Source organism: Ranitomeya variabilis, chromosome 5, assembly GCF_051348905.1.
Source record: "Ranitomeya variabilis isolate aRanVar5 chromosome 5, aRanVar5.hap1, whole genome shotgun sequence".
In the NCBI taxonomy this organism is placed as follows: domain Eukaryota; kingdom Metazoa; phylum Chordata; class Amphibia; order Anura; family Dendrobatidae; genus Ranitomeya; species Ranitomeya variabilis.
Window position 1 is genome coordinate 288,500,482 of NC_135236.1, and position 21,448 is coordinate 288,521,929.

At 40.4% G+C, this 21,448-nt stretch overlaps 1 protein-coding gene across 1 annotated transcript in view; it reads right to left on the reverse strand.

Moving 5' to 3' along the window:
- LOC143774986 (uncharacterized) overlaps nt 1-21,448 on the reverse strand; it is an 862,433-nt gene that overhangs the window by 417,273 nt on the left and 423,712 nt on the right. Inside the window, exons 70-72 of the mRNA XM_077262800.1 lie at nt 1,029-1,109; nt 809-844; nt 676-729 (exon numbers count right to left, since the gene is read on the reverse strand). Of these exons, the coding sequence (XP_077118915.1) occupies nt 676-729; nt 809-844; nt 1,029-1,109 (171 nt within the window). The remainder of the gene's footprint in view (nt 1-675; nt 730-808; nt 845-1,028; nt 1,110-21,448) is intronic.

Below are 21,448 nucleotides of genomic sequence, written 5' to 3' on the forward strand. Positions count from 1 at the left end.
GCTAAATCTTTCTGAAGGTCTCTTGCAGTCAAGTGGGGGATTCTGATTTGCCTCTCTAGCAATCCTAAAAGCAGCTCTCACAGAAATTTTGCTTGGTTTTCCAGACCTGGCCTCCACTGCTGCCATTTTTTAATTACATTTCAAACTGAGGAAAAGGCAACTTGAAAACACTTTGCTATCTTCTTATAGTCTTCACCATTTTTTATTTTCAAAAAAATAAGGCAGCTTCTTAGAAGAACTAATGGCTGCTGTTTTTTGGCACAAGATTAGAGGAAGCTGAGTTTTTATAAAGCTGGGAAATCTGCATCACCTGGCCTTTCCTAATGATGATAGTAAACAGGTCATAACAGGCTAATTAAGGTCTGAAACCTTGGTCAAAGTTATCTGAACACACAAATCTCCAAGGGTGCCCAAACTTTTGTAACCACCCATTTTCCTTTTTGTAATTTTTAAAATGTAAAAAATGATAATATATTTTTTTTGCCTAAAATACAAATACCTGTGTGAGCTGGTATAGAAAAACAGGGCTCACGCGGCCAAGAAGTAGACAAGAGTGGCACTGGAAATCAGGGAAGATGGCTATCAGTAAATATAGTTACATACCTAGATTGAATTACATAGTTAGAAATTATTAGGAAAAAAATGTTGGGAGGATTCGTTAAGCACAAGACCAACCTTTTCTTTCTTGGAAGGTGTTATCATCTCGCCGCCTTCCTCTGAATGTTCACTCTACCAGAAATATGAAACATTCACTATTGTTTATTTAATTAAGAACATCTGATCCAGTTGTAGTTGGCATATTGCATACCTTTTTTCTTCTCCATCCTTGAGGACCCGGGTAAGACTTTTAAAACACAAAGTAAATGTTACCACAAGTAAAATATATTAAAGTTACTTCAAAAAACAGTAATTCCCACTATAATTTGTGTGGAATTTTTTAATTAGCTTTTAAATAAATAAAATAGAATTTATGCATTATCGCTGCAAACTTTTGTAATAGCAAAAAAACAAAACATTGCATGTCTCACAATTATCTCTTGTTCGTCAGATACCATCCTTCTGGTTCGACTTTTCCCCAGGGCTTCTTTTCCACTGGCTCTATCATTCTGCTTTAAGATAATGAATACATTTTGGACATGCTGTATATTTGATAGAGAGAAGTGTCTTACTTTGGTAAATTCTAATCACATGTAATCTAAACAGACTGAGCATTGCTATTTGAATGCAAAAATCTATACCTTTTTTATATTTTTTGTGGTATTTTCAGTATTCGAGTTTCATTTCTTATGACAACAAGCAATAATTGATTTATTTTTACTTCACTAAATCCCATATAATAAATATCTTTTATATAAACCTAATATACTAAAATGCATAATATAATAAACAATATTTATTTGTGTATTTTTATCTATATTATTATTCTCTAAATAATCCTACGATCAGATACTGCTAAAATGAGTTATCAAGACAAAAGAATGTACACATGTTTGGGGTAATAGAGGACCAACTGATACTAAAGGGGCACTGCTGTTTCTGTAGTATGGAAGCAAGAATGCACCAAGCATACACGTGACTCAGGACTCCTCTGGAGTGATCTCTGGGAAATTTAATGTAAGATTTGATTTCCTTTTTTATCTACTTCATGTTAAGAATCACTGATATCTCAAACGTTTTCAAATTGAGCAATTGAAGAAGAAAAGCAAAAAACGGGAAAGAGGGAGAGATTGTTGTATTTTTTCAATTGAGATTTTTTTTTTTAGTTTTATAATTAAGAATTACAAGATACAAGACTAAACAGAAACTAAGATTTGTCAATGTGGTTATTTTGGGACTCCTCCATGGCAAAACTTGTGCCTAACTATCCTTGTATCTTAATGCAATAAGCAACAGTTAATTACTTGCTCACCCCTTGCATTTATCTACAGTACTGGGTATGAAAGATGAATGAAACGATTAGCTAAATTGCTTTTATTCTGCAGGAGTTTCTGGAGAAATATATAACAAGGTTTATTTCACAATCTGAAACTTTTTTGATACATGATATAATCTATTGATTTTATGCTTCTATCAGTGCAAATGCAAAATTTAGACAATTCAGCAGCATTAGCCATTTTCTTTTAGCAAATCAACCACTACCATGGTATAAAAAAATATAGACTATGGGACCAATTCATCAAGACTGGCTTTTATACACCAGTACCCTTACTGAATTTGGTGCGTTCTTCAGCTCTCATGACAGGTACCGGAGTATATTTTTGTTCAGAACTCAAAAATGTCTATCAGATCACCTCATACTTGACTCAAAAGTGGGCCAATGAATCCAAAACGGTGCTCGGACAAGAATCTCTGGGTTGGAAACTATAAAAGGCTGCACTATGTTCCCAAAAGAACAAGTGAACAGTCCGACACTCTGAATTTGGAGTTAAGTTCTGGACTATTCACCCTTTTTTACTTGGGAGCGTATTGCATTAAATTTCTGTTGTAATTCATACCACTTTTAAGACTGCCGTCTTAGAAATTTTAAGGATAGAGGCAACATGACGCTTACTGTGCCCCCAGCTTGTCCTATTGCAAGAGGATTGTGAACACCACAGCAGGGTTTTTTATACTTTCCTTCGTTAAATAAGATTTGGTTCAGGTGATCAGTGATCACCTAATCAGAAGCACATTAAGTAGAATGAGGTGTACTCTGGTTGGAATTCAACTAACTCTGGAATGGAATGGCTGTCAGACATGTAGAGAAGCTGATTTTTATATAACTGTGTAGTGGTCTCTTAATTTTTGCCAGAGCTGTATAGCGCCATTAATTCCATAGTGGTTTACAGACATCATCATTATCACTGTCCCCACTGGGGATTACAATCTAAATTCCATATAAGTATGTCATTGAGGTGTGGGAGGAAACCAGAGTTCCAGGAAGAAACTCACGTAAACACAGGGAGAACACACACACAGACTCCTTACACATGTTGTCCTTGGTGGGATTTGAACTCAGGACCACAGCACTGCAAGGCCCCAATGATTAATCAGGTCTGGAAATGAGACATAGCAGGAATTTCGATAGGTGCATATGAGTCTGTAGCAATGATGCAAGTAATTCATGCATCCAAAAGCTCTTGTACATGTTTTTGTATCTTTTGTATCTTACTACATACATAGCATGTAGTATTTATCTTAAATCGAGAATGGCTAATAACCAGAAGCTAGGAGCGTGAAGCAATGTGAGGTATATTTAACCAGACCTTTTGCTCTTCTGTATGTGATGGCATGTACCCATCACATTAAACAAGACCCCTACTTTCTTTCATAAGTCTATATTTCCCCTGATGATTTGACTAATGAAACGCATCGGGAACAAACTTGACATTACAGTATGGATGGATACGATGTGATATCCTTTGGTTGGGTAATGTATGGACAGAATTGTGTGCCTCCCCCTCCCTAAATGTGATTTTATGTGTTATGTGTACTGTATTGATTTTGGTTTTAGTTTAAAGGGCTCCATATATTTTATTAAAATTTATTAAAGGTTACATTTTAATTAGTATTTCTACCTTGCTTGTTCATACACTACTTCTGATCGGTAGCCACCTTGCTTTTTTTTCTCTATCCATTGCAAGCCAAGCTAAATAAAGTTACTTGCATTTTTTCATTACCTTTCTGAGTGAATATTTTTATATGCGATTTTATCAAATTTTTGATGCTGCAGTTTTATTGTGTTTTTGCTATCATGTTGTAGGGGTTGTAATCACTCAGGTGTAGTGGGTGGCAATCAAGAGGCACATTCCTTTAAAAGTTCACAGGGTTTATTGCTTCACAAACCCACAAAACAAAACAGAAAAACAAATAGTCTTTAGCTCAGGCAAAACAAAGTATAAGTGACCAGTACTTAAGGTTCAGGCCTGGAGCCTCAACACACACTGGAGGCTTCCCCCTCCCCACATACAGGTCCTGTGTTAAGTAGTAGCCTTATTATATAGCTATAACCACACCCAGGAACCCATCACATGATTAATCACGTGGTCGTGACATCACTGCAGGACCTCAAACACATATAGAGGTATGGTGATGCCCCTACCCAGGGGTGAGGTATATGGGTAACCAGATCCTCCCATCTATCACAGCTACCCGTAACCTGAACCCAAGTGTACTAAACGATCCCTTAGTGCTTATGTGCATTAAAGAAAACACTCCGGGTTACATCACAGAGACAAGCCATCTCTGTGACACATACCTCCCGTCGACTATATGACCCTTAGCCATGCTACAGCGTTTTAAATTAAACTGCTTTGTTTTGGATATTTCTTGTTACTTAGCTTTGATAAAAATAAATAAAGTAATAAAGACAGTTGCAGGTTGCATGCACTAAAAATGCATTTGTGTTTTTTACTTGCAGATTTCCTTATCACTTTCACATCTATGGGGAAAATAGCATTTTTTTTTCACAAAGCCACTGAGGAAAAAGCCGATATAGTTTTTTCCTGAAGCCACCGCTTTTGTTTTCAAGCCACCTCTGTGTTAGTCCTATATCTTCTATTTTAGAGAGCGGGCAACTTCCAAGTGAAGCCTCTCAAATCACAATACACACCGAGTATGTGTGGCGCCCCAGGTCCTGGTCGTCACAGTAGCATTGCTTTCCTCAAGGGGAGAGTGATGTTACGTTTGGAAGCGATGTAGGATATCTTTTATCAGGTAACCACAATACACACAACATGTTCACACTCCAGGCCACAAGGGGGAGCATTTGATCCTATTCCTAGGTGACTCCCCTATATATATTGTGGTTTAGAGGGAAAGAGAGGTCAGATTGTCAGAGAGACAGAAGAAAGCAGATCGACATAGAGTGTCAGAAGGTCTGAAGGGGCCGTGTAGTCTGAAGCACTACAGCTCCTAGAGAAAGAGACATCCAGAAGGAAAGGACATTGTTCAGTGAGAGTGAAGGAGAGCGAGGCACAGGAGAAGGACACCAGGGGGAGGACAGCAGCAAGCAGACTGTCTCCCTGGCAAAAGCTAAGATAACCGATAGCCGGAACACCGAGGCATTTGTGGGACTCCAATACACATAGCAAAGACCGGCAGGACAGCTGAACTGAAAGTTACCTGTCCGTCACACACACCTGAAGACACAGTAACACATAGAGCCTGGGGCGTGATAGAGTCCCTGTAAAAAGGCTTGAGTTACCTGTCATACAGGTATTGTCCTATCCTATATGGGAGACAGAGAGAAGAACTGTGAGGACCTTATCTGAAGCCATAGGCAGTAAGGGACTACAACACCATGGCGCTAGATGAAGTCTTTTAACTCCACCTGGTAAAGGGGACTCTGGATTCGCTTCCAAGCCGGACGGACCCTGCCTGCCCTGTGATCTGGTACCCTGGACTGTGGCTGCCTGAAGTCTTCAGTAAACCAGGTAAAGAGACTGTGTCCTCGTTCTTTACTGCACCATTCACCATCTTCCATCTACACACTGGCAGCCCTGGGGATATACTTCACCTGTGGGAAGTTGTACCATCTAGCTGCCATAACATCACCCCAGAGGACCCCTTAAAGCAGCGTCGGTCCCCACTGACCGAATACCACAGGTGGCGTCACGAACATAAACTTTATTCAATTTCCCCTTTACATGGGCACCGAGGGCCACGGACCAGGTTGCCACCGTGACATCCCCCTGTGAACACCGGACCCGGTACCGGGTACCCCACAGCCCTGACAGGCGACTCATCTGAAACATGCTATAGCATTTGTCAGTGGTGAGTGCCACGTCCTGCTTTCACTTCATTGAATACATTTTATCTATCTATTTTTATGACTTGTGTAATAATCTGACGTAATTTTAGGTCAAACTTATGCATAAATTTGGACAATTCAGAAGGTTTCATAAACTTTCAGGTATCATTATGTACACACATATATATATATATATATATATATATATATATATATATATATATATATATATATATACAGGTCCTTCTCAAAAAATTAGCATATAGTGTTAAATTTCATTATTTACCATAATGTAATGATTACAATTAAACTTTCATATATTATAGATTCATTATCCACCAACTGAAATTTGTCAGGTCTTTTATTGTTTTAATACTGATGATTTTGGCATACAACTCCTGATAACCCAAAAAACCTGTCTCAATAAATTAGCATATTTCACCCGGCCAATCAAATAAAAGTGTTTTTTAATAACAAACAAAAAAAACATCAAATAATAATGTTCAGTTATGCACTCAATACTTGGTCGGGAATCCTTTGGCAGAAATGACTGCTTCAATGCGGCGTGGCATGGAGGCAATCAGCCTGTGACACTGCTGAGATGTTATGGAGGCCCAGGATGCTTCAATAGCGGCCTTAAGCTCATCCAGAGTGTTGGGTCTGGCGTCTCTCAACTTTCTCTTCACAATATCCCACAGATTCTCTATGGGGTTCAGGTCAGGAGAGTTGGCAGGCCAATTGAGCACAGTAATACCATGGTCAGTAAACCATTTACCAGTGGTTTTGGCACTGTGAGCAGGTGCCAGGTCGTGCTGAAAAATGAAATCTTCATCTCCATAAAGCATTTCAGCCGATGGAAGCATTAAGTGCTCCAAAATCTCCTGATAGCTAGCTGCATTGACCCTGCCCTTGATGAAACACAGTGGACCAACACCAGCAGCTGACATGGCACCCCACACCATCACTGACTGTGGGTACTTGACACTGGACTTCAGGCATTTTGGCATTTCCTTCTCCCCAGTCTTCCTCCAGACTCTGGCACCTTGATTTCCGAATGACATGCAAAATTTGCTTTCATCAGAAAAAAAGTACTTGGGACCACTTAGCAACAGTCCAGTGCTGCTTCTCTGTAGCCCAGGTCAGGCGCTTCTGCCGCTGTTTATGGTTCAAAAGTGGCTTTACCTGGGGAATGCGGCACCTGTAGCCCATTTCCTGCACACGCCTGTGCACGGTGGCTCTGGATGTTTCCACACCAGACTCAGTCCACTGCTTCCTCAGGTTCCCCAAGGTCTGGAATCGGTCCTTCTCCACAATCTTCCTCAGGGTCCGGTCACCTCTTCTCGTTGTACAGCGTTTTCTGCCACATTGTTCCAACAGACTTACCATTGAGGTGCCTTGATACAGCACTCTGGGAACAGCCTATTTGTTGAGAAATTTATTTCTGGGTCTTACCCTCTTGCTTGAGGGTGTCAATGATGGCCTTTTTGACATCTGTCAGGTCGCTAGTCTTACCCATGATGGGGGTTTTGAGTAATGAACCAGGCAGGGAGTTTTTAAAAGCCTCAGGTATCTTTTGCATGTGTTTAGAGTTAATTAGTTGATTCAGAAGATTAGGGTAATAGGTCGTTTAGAGAACCTTTTCTTGATATACTAATTTATTGAGACAGGTTTTTTGGGTTATCAGGAGTTGTATGCCAAAATCATCAGTATTAAAACAATAAAAGACCTGACAAATTTCAGTTGGTGGATAATGAATCTATAATATATGAAAGTTTAATTGTAATCATTACATTATGGTAAATAATGAAATTTATCACTATATGCTAATTTTTTGAGAAGGACCTGTATATATATATATATATATATATATATATATATATATATATATATATATACACTCACCGGCCACTTTATTAGGTACACCATGCTAGTAACGGGTTGGACCCCCTTTTGCCTTCAGAACTGCCTCAATTCTTCGTGGCATAGATTCAACAAGGTGCTGGAAACATTCCTCAGAGATTTTGGTCCATATTGACATGATGGCATCACACAGTTGCCGCAGATTTGTTGGCTGCACATCCCAAAGATGCTCCATACAAGGCAGGATGGATCCATGCTTTCATGTTGTTTACGCCAAATTCTGACCCTACCATCCGAATGTCGCAGCAGAAATCGAGACTCATCAGACCAAGCAACGTTTTTCCAATCTTCTACTGTCCAATTTCGATGAGCTTGTACAAATTGTAGCCTCAGTTTCCTGTTCTTAGCTGAAAGGAGTGGTACCCGGTGTGGTCTTCTGCTGCTGTAGCCCATCTGCCTCAAAGTTCGACGCACTGTGCGTTCAGAGATGCTCTTAGGCCTACCTTGGTTGTAACGGGTGGCGATTTGAGTCACTGTTGCCTTTCTATCAGCTCGAACCAGTCTGCCCATTCTCCTCTGACCTCTGGCATCAACAAGGCATTTCCGCCCACAGAACTGCCGCTCACTGGATTTTTTTTCTTTTTCGGACCATTCTCTGTAAACCCTAGAGATGGTTGTGCGTGAAAATCCCAGTAGATCAGCAGTTTCTGAAATACTCAGACCAGCCCTTCTGGCACCAACAACCATGCCACGTTCAAAGGCACTCAAATCACCTTTCTTCCCCATACTGATGCTCGGTTTGAACTGCAGGAGATTGTCTTGACCATGTCTACATGCCTAAATGCACTGAGTTGCCGCCATGTGATTGGCTGATTAGAAATTAAGTGTTAACAAGAAGTTGGACAGGTGTACCTAATAAAGTGGCCGGTGAGTGTATATAAAATGATTGTTCATCGGTTGTTTAGGCTTTAAAATAAGGTGATGAGATTTGTTCTCCTGTTTATGCCTTCGTGCACAAGTTAATGAGCTTTTGTTAGCGATAATGAGTTCAACTGTAAAATCTTTATGAGATCTAATTTTATGAAGGTTAATCCATTACTTTATATGCTTCAGAATAATCAGGTTTATGGGGGATGACAAACTTGTTAATTGATTTCCCATCTGGTAGCAAGCACAGAAGCCTTTCTTCTCCAGGCTTGATGTCAGTGTATGTGTGCCATCTGTAATATACCATTGCTGTCTGATCTTATCGTCGAGTTTAAAAGGTAAACAACTTCAAAATACACAATAACCCCAGAAGATTGAAACCACCAAACTGACGCTCACATTGCATTACAATCCCCAAATGTCTTAACATTTACCATTCGGCAAAGGATGTGAAGTCCTTGAGCAACAGTTACATGTTAATACACTTGTACCTGCTCCTACTTAACATTATTGGTTGCAATAATAATAAGTTTTTTTCATTTCATCGTCACTGCCCTTTACATGAAGGTATGGTACCTGCTATCTTTGCTTCCCTTAAGTATAAGAAACCATTGGTATTCAGATAGTGTTCTGCTAATAAGTTAAATATGCAGATAAAGTTTTATCCATAATATAACCACAGCATGTGCTCCACAATTTTTTTTATTAATTGTTAAATTCATTTCTCTGTTTTTATATGCTATAGTAGTCAAATTAACGTCTATTTCCAATGTTAACCTATTACACATAATACATATCCCTCACTACACATAATACAGTACATGATGACACATATTACACATAATATATGACGCTTTTACTAGAGATGGGCAGACACCTAGATGTTCAGGTCGGGTGGAATCGGCTGAACAGTTACAAAAAGTTTGGTTTCGGGTACCAGAGCAGTACCCGGACCCCTTGAATGGGGGGCCCAAACATCCACTTTTTGCCATGCTGTCATGTGCATGACAGCGCTGCAAACACAGCTTCTGATCGGCAGTAAAATCATCACAGTCAGTCAGACCGTGACGGATCCCACGCTGTCAAAGACAGTGTGAGCCCGCAGCTGTGATTGGAGGTATAAAGTTTGCCTCCGGTCACTGGTGTCAGATGATGGGACTACTGCTCCCACCATCCGACGCCTGCTGCCGCTAATTACAGTTAGAGCAGGAGCGGCTGATGGGAGTATTCATCAGCCGAAGCCAGCATTGTAAATAAATAATTAAAATTAAAAAATGGCTTGGGTTCCCCTGTATTTTTGATAACCAGCAAGGCAAAATTCACAACTGGGGGCTGCAACCCTCAGCTGTCAGCTTCAGCAAGGCTAGTCATCAAGAATAGAGGGGTCCCTACTCTTATTTTTTCACTTATTTTAAAAAATTGCATGGGATCCCGCATTTTTGACAATCAGCCTTGCTAAAGCAGACAGCTGGGGGCTGGTATCTTCAGGCTGGTAAGGGGCCATGGATATGGCCCCACCAGCCTAAAAATAGCAGCCCACAGCTGCCCAGAAAAGGTGCATTTAAAAGATGAACCAATTCTGGTGCTTTGCCTGCTTTTCCCACTTGCCCTGTAGCAGTGGCAAGTTTGGTTCACATTTGTGGGGTTGATGTCACCTTTGTATTGTCAGGTGACATCAAGCCCACGGATTAGTAATAGAGAGGCATCTATAAGACATCTATCCATTGCTAATCCTATAGTTTTATTGTAAATAAGGCACAGCAAGAATAAAGTCTTTTATTTGAAATAAAACAAAACAGTTTTCCATTTTTATTTAAAAATAACAAACACAATTATACTCACCTAACGTCCATTCCATCTAATCCCTCCTCTCCTGTAATAAAACAAAAATAAAAAAAACAACAATATCCCTCACCTGTCCGTCATTCTGTCCCATGCCGTATTCCATGCCTGAAAGGTGCCAAGATGCGACCGTCAAGGCTTAGAACCACTGGTGAATGAGCTGTTGCGAATGCAGCATCAGTGATTAGCGGTGACGTCTTTGAGGTAATTGCCGGTCACTGAGGCTATGTTCCCAGCCAGCCAGAACTGTGGTGACCTCAGTGAGATCCCCGCTAGCAGAATGAGAAAAAGTCTCATGGTGCAGAGGCGAGTTCACTGCATTTCACCAGAATTTCACTGGGGTGAATTTGAACTGCGGTGAACTCGCCTCTGTACTGTGAGACTTTTTCTCACTATGCTAGTGGTGATCTGACCGACGTCACTGCAGTTCATTGGCCCAGCTGAGAACACAGCCTCAGTGACCAGCAGTAACCTCGATGACATCACCAATAGTCACTTATGCTGCGCTCGCAGCGACTCATTTCCTAGTGGTTCTCAGCCTGGACGGTCGCATCTTGGCATCGTTGAAAACTGTTTATCCCGTGACATGGATTGTGACTTTGGACAGATTGATAGACAGATGAGGGATATTGTAGTTTTTTAATTTTTGTTTTATCACAGGAGAAGAGGGACTCCGTGGAATTAGGCGTTAGGTTAGTATAACTGTGCTTGTTATTTTCAAATAAAAATGGAAAAGTGTGCTGTTTTATTTCAAATAAAAGACTATTCTGGCGGTGTCTTTATTTACCATACAACTATAGAATTATAGATGCCAGTCCATTAACCCCTTTACCCCCAAGGGTGGTTTGCACGTTAATGACCGGGCCAATTTTTACAATTCTGACCACTGTCCCTTTATGAGGTTATAACTCTGGAACGCTTCAACGGATCTCGGCGATTCTGACAATGTTTTCTCGTGACATATTGTACTTCATGATAGTGGTAAAATTTCTTCAATATAACTTGCGTTTATTTGTGAAAAAAACGGAAATTTGGCGAAAATTTATAACATTTCGCAATTTTCCAACTTTGAATTTTTATGCCCTTAAATCACAGAGATATGTCACACAAAATACTTAATAGGTAACATTTCCCACATGTCTACTTTACATCAGCACAATTTAGGAACCAAAATTTTTTTTTTGTTAGGGAGTTATAAGGGTTAAAAGTTGACCAGCAATTTCTCATTTTTACAACACCATTTTTTTTAGGGACCACATCTCATTTGAAGTCATTTTGAGGGGTCTACATGATAGAAAATACCCAAGTGTGACACCATTCTAAAAACTGAACCCCTCAATGTGCTCAAAACCACATTCAAGAAATTTATTAACCCTTCAGGTGTTTCACAGGAATTTTTGGAATGTTTAAATAAAAATTAACATTTAAATTTTTTTTACACAAAATTTATTTCAGCTCCAATTTGTGTTATTTTACCAAGGGTAACAGGAGAAAATGGACCCCAAAAGTTGTTGTACAATTTGACCTGAGTACGCCAATACCCCATATGTGGGGGTAAACGACTGTTTGGGCGCATGGCAGAGCTCGGAAGGGAAGGAGCACCATTTGACTTTTTACAATGCAAAATTGACTGGAATTGAGATGGAACGCCATGTTGCATTTGGAGAGCCCCTGATGTGCCTAAACATTGAAACCCAACACATGTGACAACATTTTGGAAAGTAGACCCCATAAGGAACTTATCTAGATGTGTGGTGAGCACTTTGACCCACCAAGTGCTTCACAGAAGTTTATAATGTAGAGCCGTAAAAATAAAAAATCATATTTTTTCACAAAAATTATATTTTCGCCCCCAATTTTTTATTTTCCCAAGGGTAAGAGAAGAAATTAGACCACAAAAGTTGTTGTGCAATTTGTCCTGAGTACGCCGATACCCCATATGTGGGGGTAAACGACTGTTTGGGCGCATGGCAGAGTTTGGAAGGGAAGGAGCACCATTTGACTTTTCAATGCAAAATTGACTGGAATTAAGATGGGATGCCATGTCGCGTTTGGAGAGCCCCTGATGTGCCTAAACATTAAACCCCCCCACAAGTGACACCATTTTGGAAATTAGACCCCCTAAGGAACTTATCTAGATGTGTTTTGAGAGCTTTGATCCCTCAAGTGTTTCACTACAGGTTATAACGCAGAGCCGTGAAAATAAAAATTCTTTTTTTTTTTTCACAAAAATGATTTTTTTAGCCCCCAGTTTTGTATTTTCACAAGGGTAACAGGATAAATTGGACCCCAAAAGTTGTTTTCCAATTTGTCCTGAGTACGCGGATACCCCATATGTGGGGAGAACCACTGTTTGGGCGAATGGCAGAGCTCGGGAGGGAAGGAGTGCCATGTGGAATGCAGACTTAGATGGATTGGTTTGCAGGCATCACGTTGCATTTGCAGAGCCCCTGATCTACCTAAACAGTAGAAACCCCCCACAAGTGACCCCATATTGGAAACTAGACCTCCCAAGGAACTTATCTAGATGTGTTGTAAGAACTTTGAACCCCCAAGTGTTTCACTACAGTTTATAACGCAGAGCCGTGAAAATAAAAAATCTTTTTTCACAAAAATGATTTTTTAGCCCCCAGTTTTGTATTTTCCCAAGGGTAACAGGAGAAATTGGACCCCAAAAGTTGTTGTCCAATTTGTCCTGAGTATGCTGATACCCCATATGTGGGGGGGAACCACTGTTTGGGCGCATGGCAGAGCTCGGAAGGGAAGGAGCGCCATTTGGAATGCAGACTTAGATGGATTGGTCTGCAGGCGTCATGTTGCATTTGCAGAGCCCCTGATGTACCCAAACAGTAGAAACCTCCAAAAGTGACCCCATATTGGAAACTAGACCTCCCAAGGAACTTATCTAGATGTGTTGTGAGAACTTTGAACCCCCAGGTGTTTCACTACAGTTTACAACGCAGAGCCGTGAAAATAAAAAATCCTTTTTTTTCCCACAAAAATGATTTTTAGCCCCCCAAATTTATATTTTCCCCAGGGTAACAAGAGAACTTGGACCCCAAAAGTTGTTGTCCAATTTGTCCCGAGTACGCTGATGCCCCATATGTTGGGGTAAATCCCTGTTTGGGCGCACGGTAAAGCTCGGAAGGGAAGGAGCACTGTTTTACTTTTTCAATGCAGAATTGGCTGGAATTGAGATCGGACGCCATGTCGCCTTTGGAGAGCCCCTGATGTGCCTAAACAGTGGAAACTCCCCAATTCTAACTGAAACCCTAATCCAAACACACCCCTAACCCTAATCCCAATGGTAACCCTAACCACACCCCTAACCCTGACACACCCCTAACTCTAATCCCAACCGTAAATGTAATCCAAACCCTAACTTTAGCCCCAACCCTAACCCTAACTTTAGCCCCAACCCTAACCCTAACTTTAGCTCCAACCCTAGCCCCAACCCTAACCCCAGCCCTAACCCTAACCCTAGCCCTAACCCTAGCCCTAACCCTAGCTCTGAGCAGGCACTTGGTAAGCCACCTCCCTCCCTGCAGGAACCGGATGCCGCGGCCATCTTGGATCTGGGCCACTGCAGCGAGGAGGAGGTAAGAGACCCTCGCAGCAATGCAATCACATCGCGTTGCTCCGGGGGTCTCAGGGAAGCCCGCAGGGAGCCCCCTCCCTGCACGATGCTTCCCTGTACCGCCGGCACACCGCGATCATGTTTGATCACGGTGTGCCGGGGGTTAATGTGCCGGGGGCGGTCCGTGACCACTCCTGGCACATAGTGCCGGATGTCAGCTGTGATAATCAGCTGACACCCGGCCGCGATCGGCCACGCTCCCCCCATGAGCGTCGCCGATCGCGCTGGACGTACTATCCCGTCGGTGGTCATACGGGCCCACCCCACCTCGACGGGATAATACGTCCAATGTCAGAAAGGGGTTAATAATCCATGGGCTTGATGTCATTTGACAATACAAAGGTGACGTCAACTCCACAAATATGAACCCCACTTGCCACTGCTACAGGGTAAGTGGGAAGAGCTTGGCAAAGCACCAGAATTGGCACATCTAACAGATGTGCCTTTTCTGGGCAGCTGCAGGTTGCTACTTTTAGGCTGGGAAGGTGATATCCATGGCCTCTTACCAGCCTGAGAATACCAACCCCCAGCTATCTGCTTCAGCAAAGCAGGTTGTCAAAAATGGGGGGACCCCATGCCGTTTTTTAAAATTATTTATTTAAATAATTTAAAAATTGGAGCGGAGACCCCTCCATTCTTGATAACCAGCCTTTCTAATGCTGACAGCTGAGGGTTACAGCACCCAGTTGTCAGTTTTGCCTGGCTGGTTATCAAGAATACAGGGGAACACTTGCCAATTTGTTTTTTTAATTAATTATTTACAGCGCAGGTGCCAGATGATGTATACTCCCATCAGCCGTTCCTGCTCTCACTGTTATTAGACGAAGCAGGCATCAGCTGATGGGTGCAGTAGTCCCTTTGGCCGACACCAATGACCCGAGGTAAGCTTTTTACCTCCAATCATAGCTGCGGGCTCACACTGTCATTAGACAGCGTGGGGACTATGGCTGTCTGACCAGCTGTGATGATTTTACCTCAGATCAGAAGCAGTGTTTGCCACTCTGTCCTGCTTCATGACGACATCCGTGTAACCAGAGCTAGGAAACTTGCTGATTATGTGCAGTGCATGATCAGAAACTTTCTCTGTCAGTACAGAGCTGACAGTTTCTACAGCATAAGGATGCTGCTGCATCAGCATGAAAAAAATGATAGTCCCATAGTGGGACAAAGTAAAAAAGTAAAAAAAAAAAACATTTTTAAATAATTATAATTTAAAAAAAAAAAAAAATACAAAAATTTAAAGATATTGTACCTATAAATAAATATTTGCATGAAAAAATATAAACAATAAAAGTACACATATTTAGTATAGCCGCATCTACAACGACCCGACCTATAAAACTGTCCCACTGGTTAACCCTTAGTGAACGTCATAAAATAATAAAAAACAAGGCAAAAAACAATGCTTTATCATCATACCTCCGAACAAAAAGTGGAGTAAAACGTGATAAAAATGACCAATATAAAAAGCATCTTGTCCTGCAAACAAACAAGCCACAAAACAGCTCCGTCAGCTGAAAAAATAAAAAAGTTATAGCTCTCAGAATAAAGCGATTTAAAACTAATTATTTTTTCTATAAAACAGTTTTTATAGTGTAAAAGCGCCAAAACATAAAAAAAATATAATTGAGGTATCGCTGTAATCGTATGGATCCGAAGAATAAAACTGCCTTTTCAATTTTACCACACATGGAATGGCATAACAACTCCAAAAAAAGAAATTCCTGAATTGTTGTTTTTTGTTCATTCTGCTTCCCAAAAATTGGAATAGAAAGCGATCAAAAAATGTCATGTGCCTGAAAATGGTACCAGTAAAAACGTCAACTCATCCTGCAGAAAACAAGCCCTCACATGACTCTGTGGGTCAAAGTATGGAAAAATTATAGGTCTCAAAATGTGGTGATGCAAAAACTATCTTTTGCAATAAAAAGCATCTTTTAGTGTGTGACAGCAGCCAAACATAAAAACTCTATATAAATCTGGTACCGCTGTAATTGCACAGACCAGAATAATAAATGATACAGGAAAGATATATATCTTGGTACCATGTTAGACAGTAGATAGAAAAATATTTAGAATTGAGAGTCTTCAGTGGTTGATACCTTTTAATGGCTAACTGAAAGATGGTAACAAATTGCAAGCTTTCGAGACTACACAGGTCTCTTCATCAGGCAAAGACTAAAAGAAATTCTGAAGAATCACATATTTATGCACAACATAGCACACACAAAAAAGGAAAAACCATGGATAAGACAGGTGACATGAAGGAGAATTACCATGAGTGATAAACAGTTATGTCCATAAATATTGGGCCAGTTCTTAGATAAGGATTGTTTTATTGTCCTCTGATTGGGGTCTGGCTCTATTGTGATGACCCCTCATAGTCTGAGGGGCAAGTTCCTTAGTTGATGTAAAAAGACATAAATCCATGCGACACATTCATTCCTGCAGTGAGAGTGTCAAAGGTCGTCATCAGTTTATATTCCCAGACTCTTCTGTCTCTCTTAGATTTGAAGCTACCTTTTAACACAAGTAATTTCATGTCCATAATGTTATGATTTGGGAGACAAAAATGTATTGCCACAGGTAGATCCATTCTTTTTTCTCTTATTTTGTGGCGGTGAGAATTCATTCTTGTTCTAAGCTTTCGCCCTGTCTCCCCCACATACAGACCCCCAGTTGGACATTTAGTACAAATAATTAGGTACACCACATTAGAAGTGTCACAGCTGAAAGTACCTGGTATCTTGTAGTCCTGATGTGAATTGAGGATTTTTATCTTGTCCGTGGTCATTATAAATGGACAGGTTTTCCATTTTTTCTGATTGCAAGGAAAGGTACCTGCAGCTGTTGGAGAAGACAGGGAGCTCTTGACAATGATGCTTCTTAGATTTGGGGGCTGCCTAAAACACAGTAGTGGGGGGCCTGGAAAAATGGATTGTAAGCGGGCTTCTTTTTGTAGTAAAGGTTGTAATTTCCGTGCAGCTCCCCTTAGCACCTCCAGATTTAGACTGTAGTTAACTACTGGAGGTACCCGGTTATTTTCTTCTTTAGCTTTGTAATGTAGCAGGTGATTCCTTGATATTCTGGTGGCTCTTGTAATCTGGTTTTCAATTGTTCTTGGATGGTAGCCCTGATTCAAAAAGGTCTTTCTGAGGTGACCAAGGTGTTCATCCCTATCCATTGGGTTGGAACATATACAATTGTATCTGATGGCTTGGCTGTAGACAATAGAGTTTTTTAAGTGTTTTGGATGGAAACTGTCCCATTTAAGGTATGTTGGACGGTCGATTGGCTTCTGATACAGGGATGTCTCTATTTTATTGTTCTGCAGCTTAATAATGGTGTCCAAAAAGTTAATTTCAGTGCAGGAGTAGTTGAGTGTCAAGTTGATGGTAGGATGAAATTGATTAAACTGTTCATGGAATGTCTTTAGCTGTGGCTCAGACTCCGTCCAGATGATTAAAATGTCATCAATGTAGCGATAGTACGCCAGAGACCTTCCCTTCCAAGCTCTGCCATGCGCCCAAGCAGTGGTTTTCTCCCCCATATGGGGTATCAGCATGCTCAAGAAAAATTACACAACAATTTTGGGGGTCCATATTTTCTTGGATCTGAAGTAAATTTTTTGTGAAAAAAAGTTAAATGTTCATTTTTTTTCCCAAAATTTCAAAAATTCCTGTGAAGCACCAAAAGGGTTAATAAACTTCTTGAATGTGGTTTTGAGCACCTTGACGGGTGCAGTTTTTAGAATGGTGTCACTTTTGTATATGTTTTATCTTATAGACCCCTCAAAGGGACTTAAAATCTGATGTAGTACTTAAAAAAATGGTTTTGTACATTTTGTTGTAAAAATGAAAAATCACTGGTCAACTTTTAACCCTTATAACTTCCTAACAAAATTTGGTTCCAAAATTGTGCTGATGTAAAGTAGTCATGTGGGAAATGTTACTTATTAAGTATTTTGTGTGACATATCTCTGTAATTTAACCCTAGAACGCATACCCATAGAAATCTACACATTCACGCACCTGGGGCCTTTTAGGCCTGTTTACAATTATCATGGAATAACTCAAATAAAAATACTTTTCAAAATTTATTTTACAATTGCAAGGTAAGGATGCATTCCAACTAGCGCTGGGGTCTGCCAGGAGGGGATCCGTAATGGATCTGACCTCCTGGTGACCCCAGCTAAGGCTGGCGGAATCCTGGAGTTACCAGGAGGTCAGATCCATTATGGATCCCCTTCTGGCGAACCCCAGTGCTACTGGGAACACAGCCTAAGATGTGTATATTTCAAAACATAATTATGTGCATAAAACAACAAAAAAGTAAGTAAACGGGCAGGCCAAATATAGGCATTCTATATGCAATTTTTTTATGAAAACATTTTTTGGTTGTAGCAAACTTGGTGCAGGAATATTTATTTGTAACTTTACATATTCCCCCGACAATTCTCGCATATTATTTTTTCAGCTGAATGTTCCTTGCATACATTTTGTCCGCAAGTAGAACAGAAACGCTCCGATTTTCTTTCCTTCTTTGCTGGACAAATATAGCAGCGCTTTCTTTTTTTTTCTCTTTGCTCTGGATGTTCCAGAAAGCGTATTCCACATCGGATCATTGCCTCCGTAATTTGCCTTGATAAGCAAATCTGTGTATCACATGTAAACCTAGTACAGGCCTAAAAGGCCCCAGGTGCGTGAATATGGGGTAGTCCCAAAAAAAGTTTGTTATACCGAAATGTCTGTAACATAAAAATATATGAATAACTCGAAATTACTAACAACTATATACCTGAGGATTACCTAGATTTTCAAAATTCTAACTAAAGTACTTTTACAGAAAATAGAAAACAAGTAACCTGGCAGGCCTGCGAGGCCCCAGGTATGCGTTCTAGGGTTAAGGGCAAGAAAATGCAAATTTGGATAATTATGAATATTTCTAAATTTTTGTCAAATTTCCATTTTTATCACTAATAAATGCAAGTCATATGAAAGAAATGTTACCACTATAATGAAGTACAATATGTCACAAAAAATTATTCTCAGAATCACCAGGATCCATTGGAGGGTTCCAGAGTTATTAACTCTTAAAGGGACAGTAATCAGAATTCTAAAATTGGGCCTGGTCATAAACGTGCAAACCACCTTCGCGGGTATAGTGGTTAAAAGCCAATTATATTGCAGTACTTAATATTGATCTCAAAATCCTGGCTAAAATAATAGTGATTAGAGTAAAGACAATTATTCAAAACCTGATCCATTTATTCTTGAATTGATTTACTCCAGAAAGATCTTTAATATTTGCAGGCTCTTTGCTGGCATGCAAAACTGGGGTGATGGAGGAAGTGCTCTATCCTGTTTTAGACGTAAAGCTTCTTGATTTCTTAAAGATTTCCCTTCATGCAGACCATAATTTGTTGAATTTGAGTTACACTGAGAGATCTCTTCCCGGGATTATCCAGATAAGGTCAGAGTCACACTAGCGTATAGCATCATATGCAGGGCCAATTTTAGACAAAGTTGGGCTCTGGTCAAAAGTTAAAGTGGAGCCTCAAATGCTAATGTATTACACCATCACAGAGAAACATTTACATGCGCTGAGTTCAGGTCGTTAAACAAGCGTGATCAAAAAATTGTAAGTAGTTCAATGCTTGTTTCTTGGCCTCTTTAGACGGGCTGAGAAATAATGATGGGCACAGAATGGTCACCAGTAGATCAATCTGTCCCCATACAGTATCATATTGTCAGCAGCATTTCTGCAGTTTTCATTGATCAATGTGCTGCTGAGAACAATGATTTCTGCTACGGCATAAACAATCCAATCACTAGATGAATGGGTAGCATTTTGCTTGTTTAGTTTAATGCACCCCACAGTCCGCCACATAGTATAATAAGCACTATAGTCCTCCACATAGTATAATGCACTCCATAGTCCTCCATATAGTATAATGCACCCCATAGTCCTCCATATAGTATAATGCACACCCCATAGTCCTCCATATAGAATAATCTGCCCCATAGTCCTCCACATAGTATAATGTTCTACACAGACCTCCATATAGTATAATACATTCCCCATAGACATCCATATAGTATAATGCACTCCCCGTACTCCTCCATATAATACAATGCACACCGAATAGTCATCCATATAGTATAATGCACTCCTCATAGTTCTCTATATAGTACACTACACTCTCCATAGTCCTCAATATAGTATAATGCATCCCATAGCCTTCCATATAGTATAATGCATTCCCCAAGGACCTCTATTTATCATTTTGCTATTACTACTCCATATAATATAGTGCACACAATAGTCCTCCATATAGTATAATGCACCCCATAGTCCTCTATATAATACAATGCACTACCCATAGTATAATTCACACCATAGTCCTCCATACAGTAAAATGCATTCCCCATAGTCCTCCATAGAGTATAATGCATTCCAAATAGTACTACATACAGTATAATGCATTCCCCATATTCTTCCATACAGTATAATGTAGCCCCCATATAGTATAATGCACTCCCAATAGTCTTTGATAAAGTATAATGTAGCCCCCGTATAGTACATATGGTATAATGCACCCCCCATAGTCCTTGATAGAGTATAATGCAGCCCTCAGAGTATAATGCAGCTTCCATAGAGTATAATGCAGCCCCATAGTTTAATGCACCCCATAGCGTTTAATGCAGCCCCATACTTTATAATGGAATTTCAGTATAATGCAGCCCCATGAAGTATAATGCAGCCCCCATCAAGAATAATGCAGTCTCATATATTATAATGCAGTCCCAAAGTATAATGCAGACCCATATAATATAATACAGCCCCGAGTATAACGCAGCCCCATAGGGTATAATGCTGCCCCATAGAGTATAATGCAGGCCCATTAAGTATAATACAGTCCCATAGAGTATAATGCAGTCCCATAAGGTATAATGCAAACCCCATATTCCTCCAGTAGCATGGCCAACACGTACTCACTGATTTCACTTCGTACTGGACTGAGCACAGCGTATGGCATTCGTGAGTGCAGGAGCACTCTGCATTCTTCAAAGAACCATCACCCGCTCCATGGATTGGAACCCCGTCCTCTACAGACACCTCTGCGACTTCACGTGCTGTTGTCGGTGCCACCGTTAGAGAACCGAGACGTTGCAATCAAGAAAGCTACAGACTGATAAGTTTATTTGCCTCTGTTTCTTCCTATTGAACTACCGTTTGTCTCTGCCATGTTCCTTTCTAGCTCCCAGTTCTGCCCTTCGCACTTACACAACTCCCGAGTCCCTACACTCCCTGCGAGGAGAATACGTGTAAATAAACCTGTTAACTCTTGATCTGCCTCCTGTCCGTGATGACATCGCACGTTCCTGCGATTTCCACAGAACTGTACTGTATTTTGAAACAATTATTACTTTACATAGTTTTTGAGCATT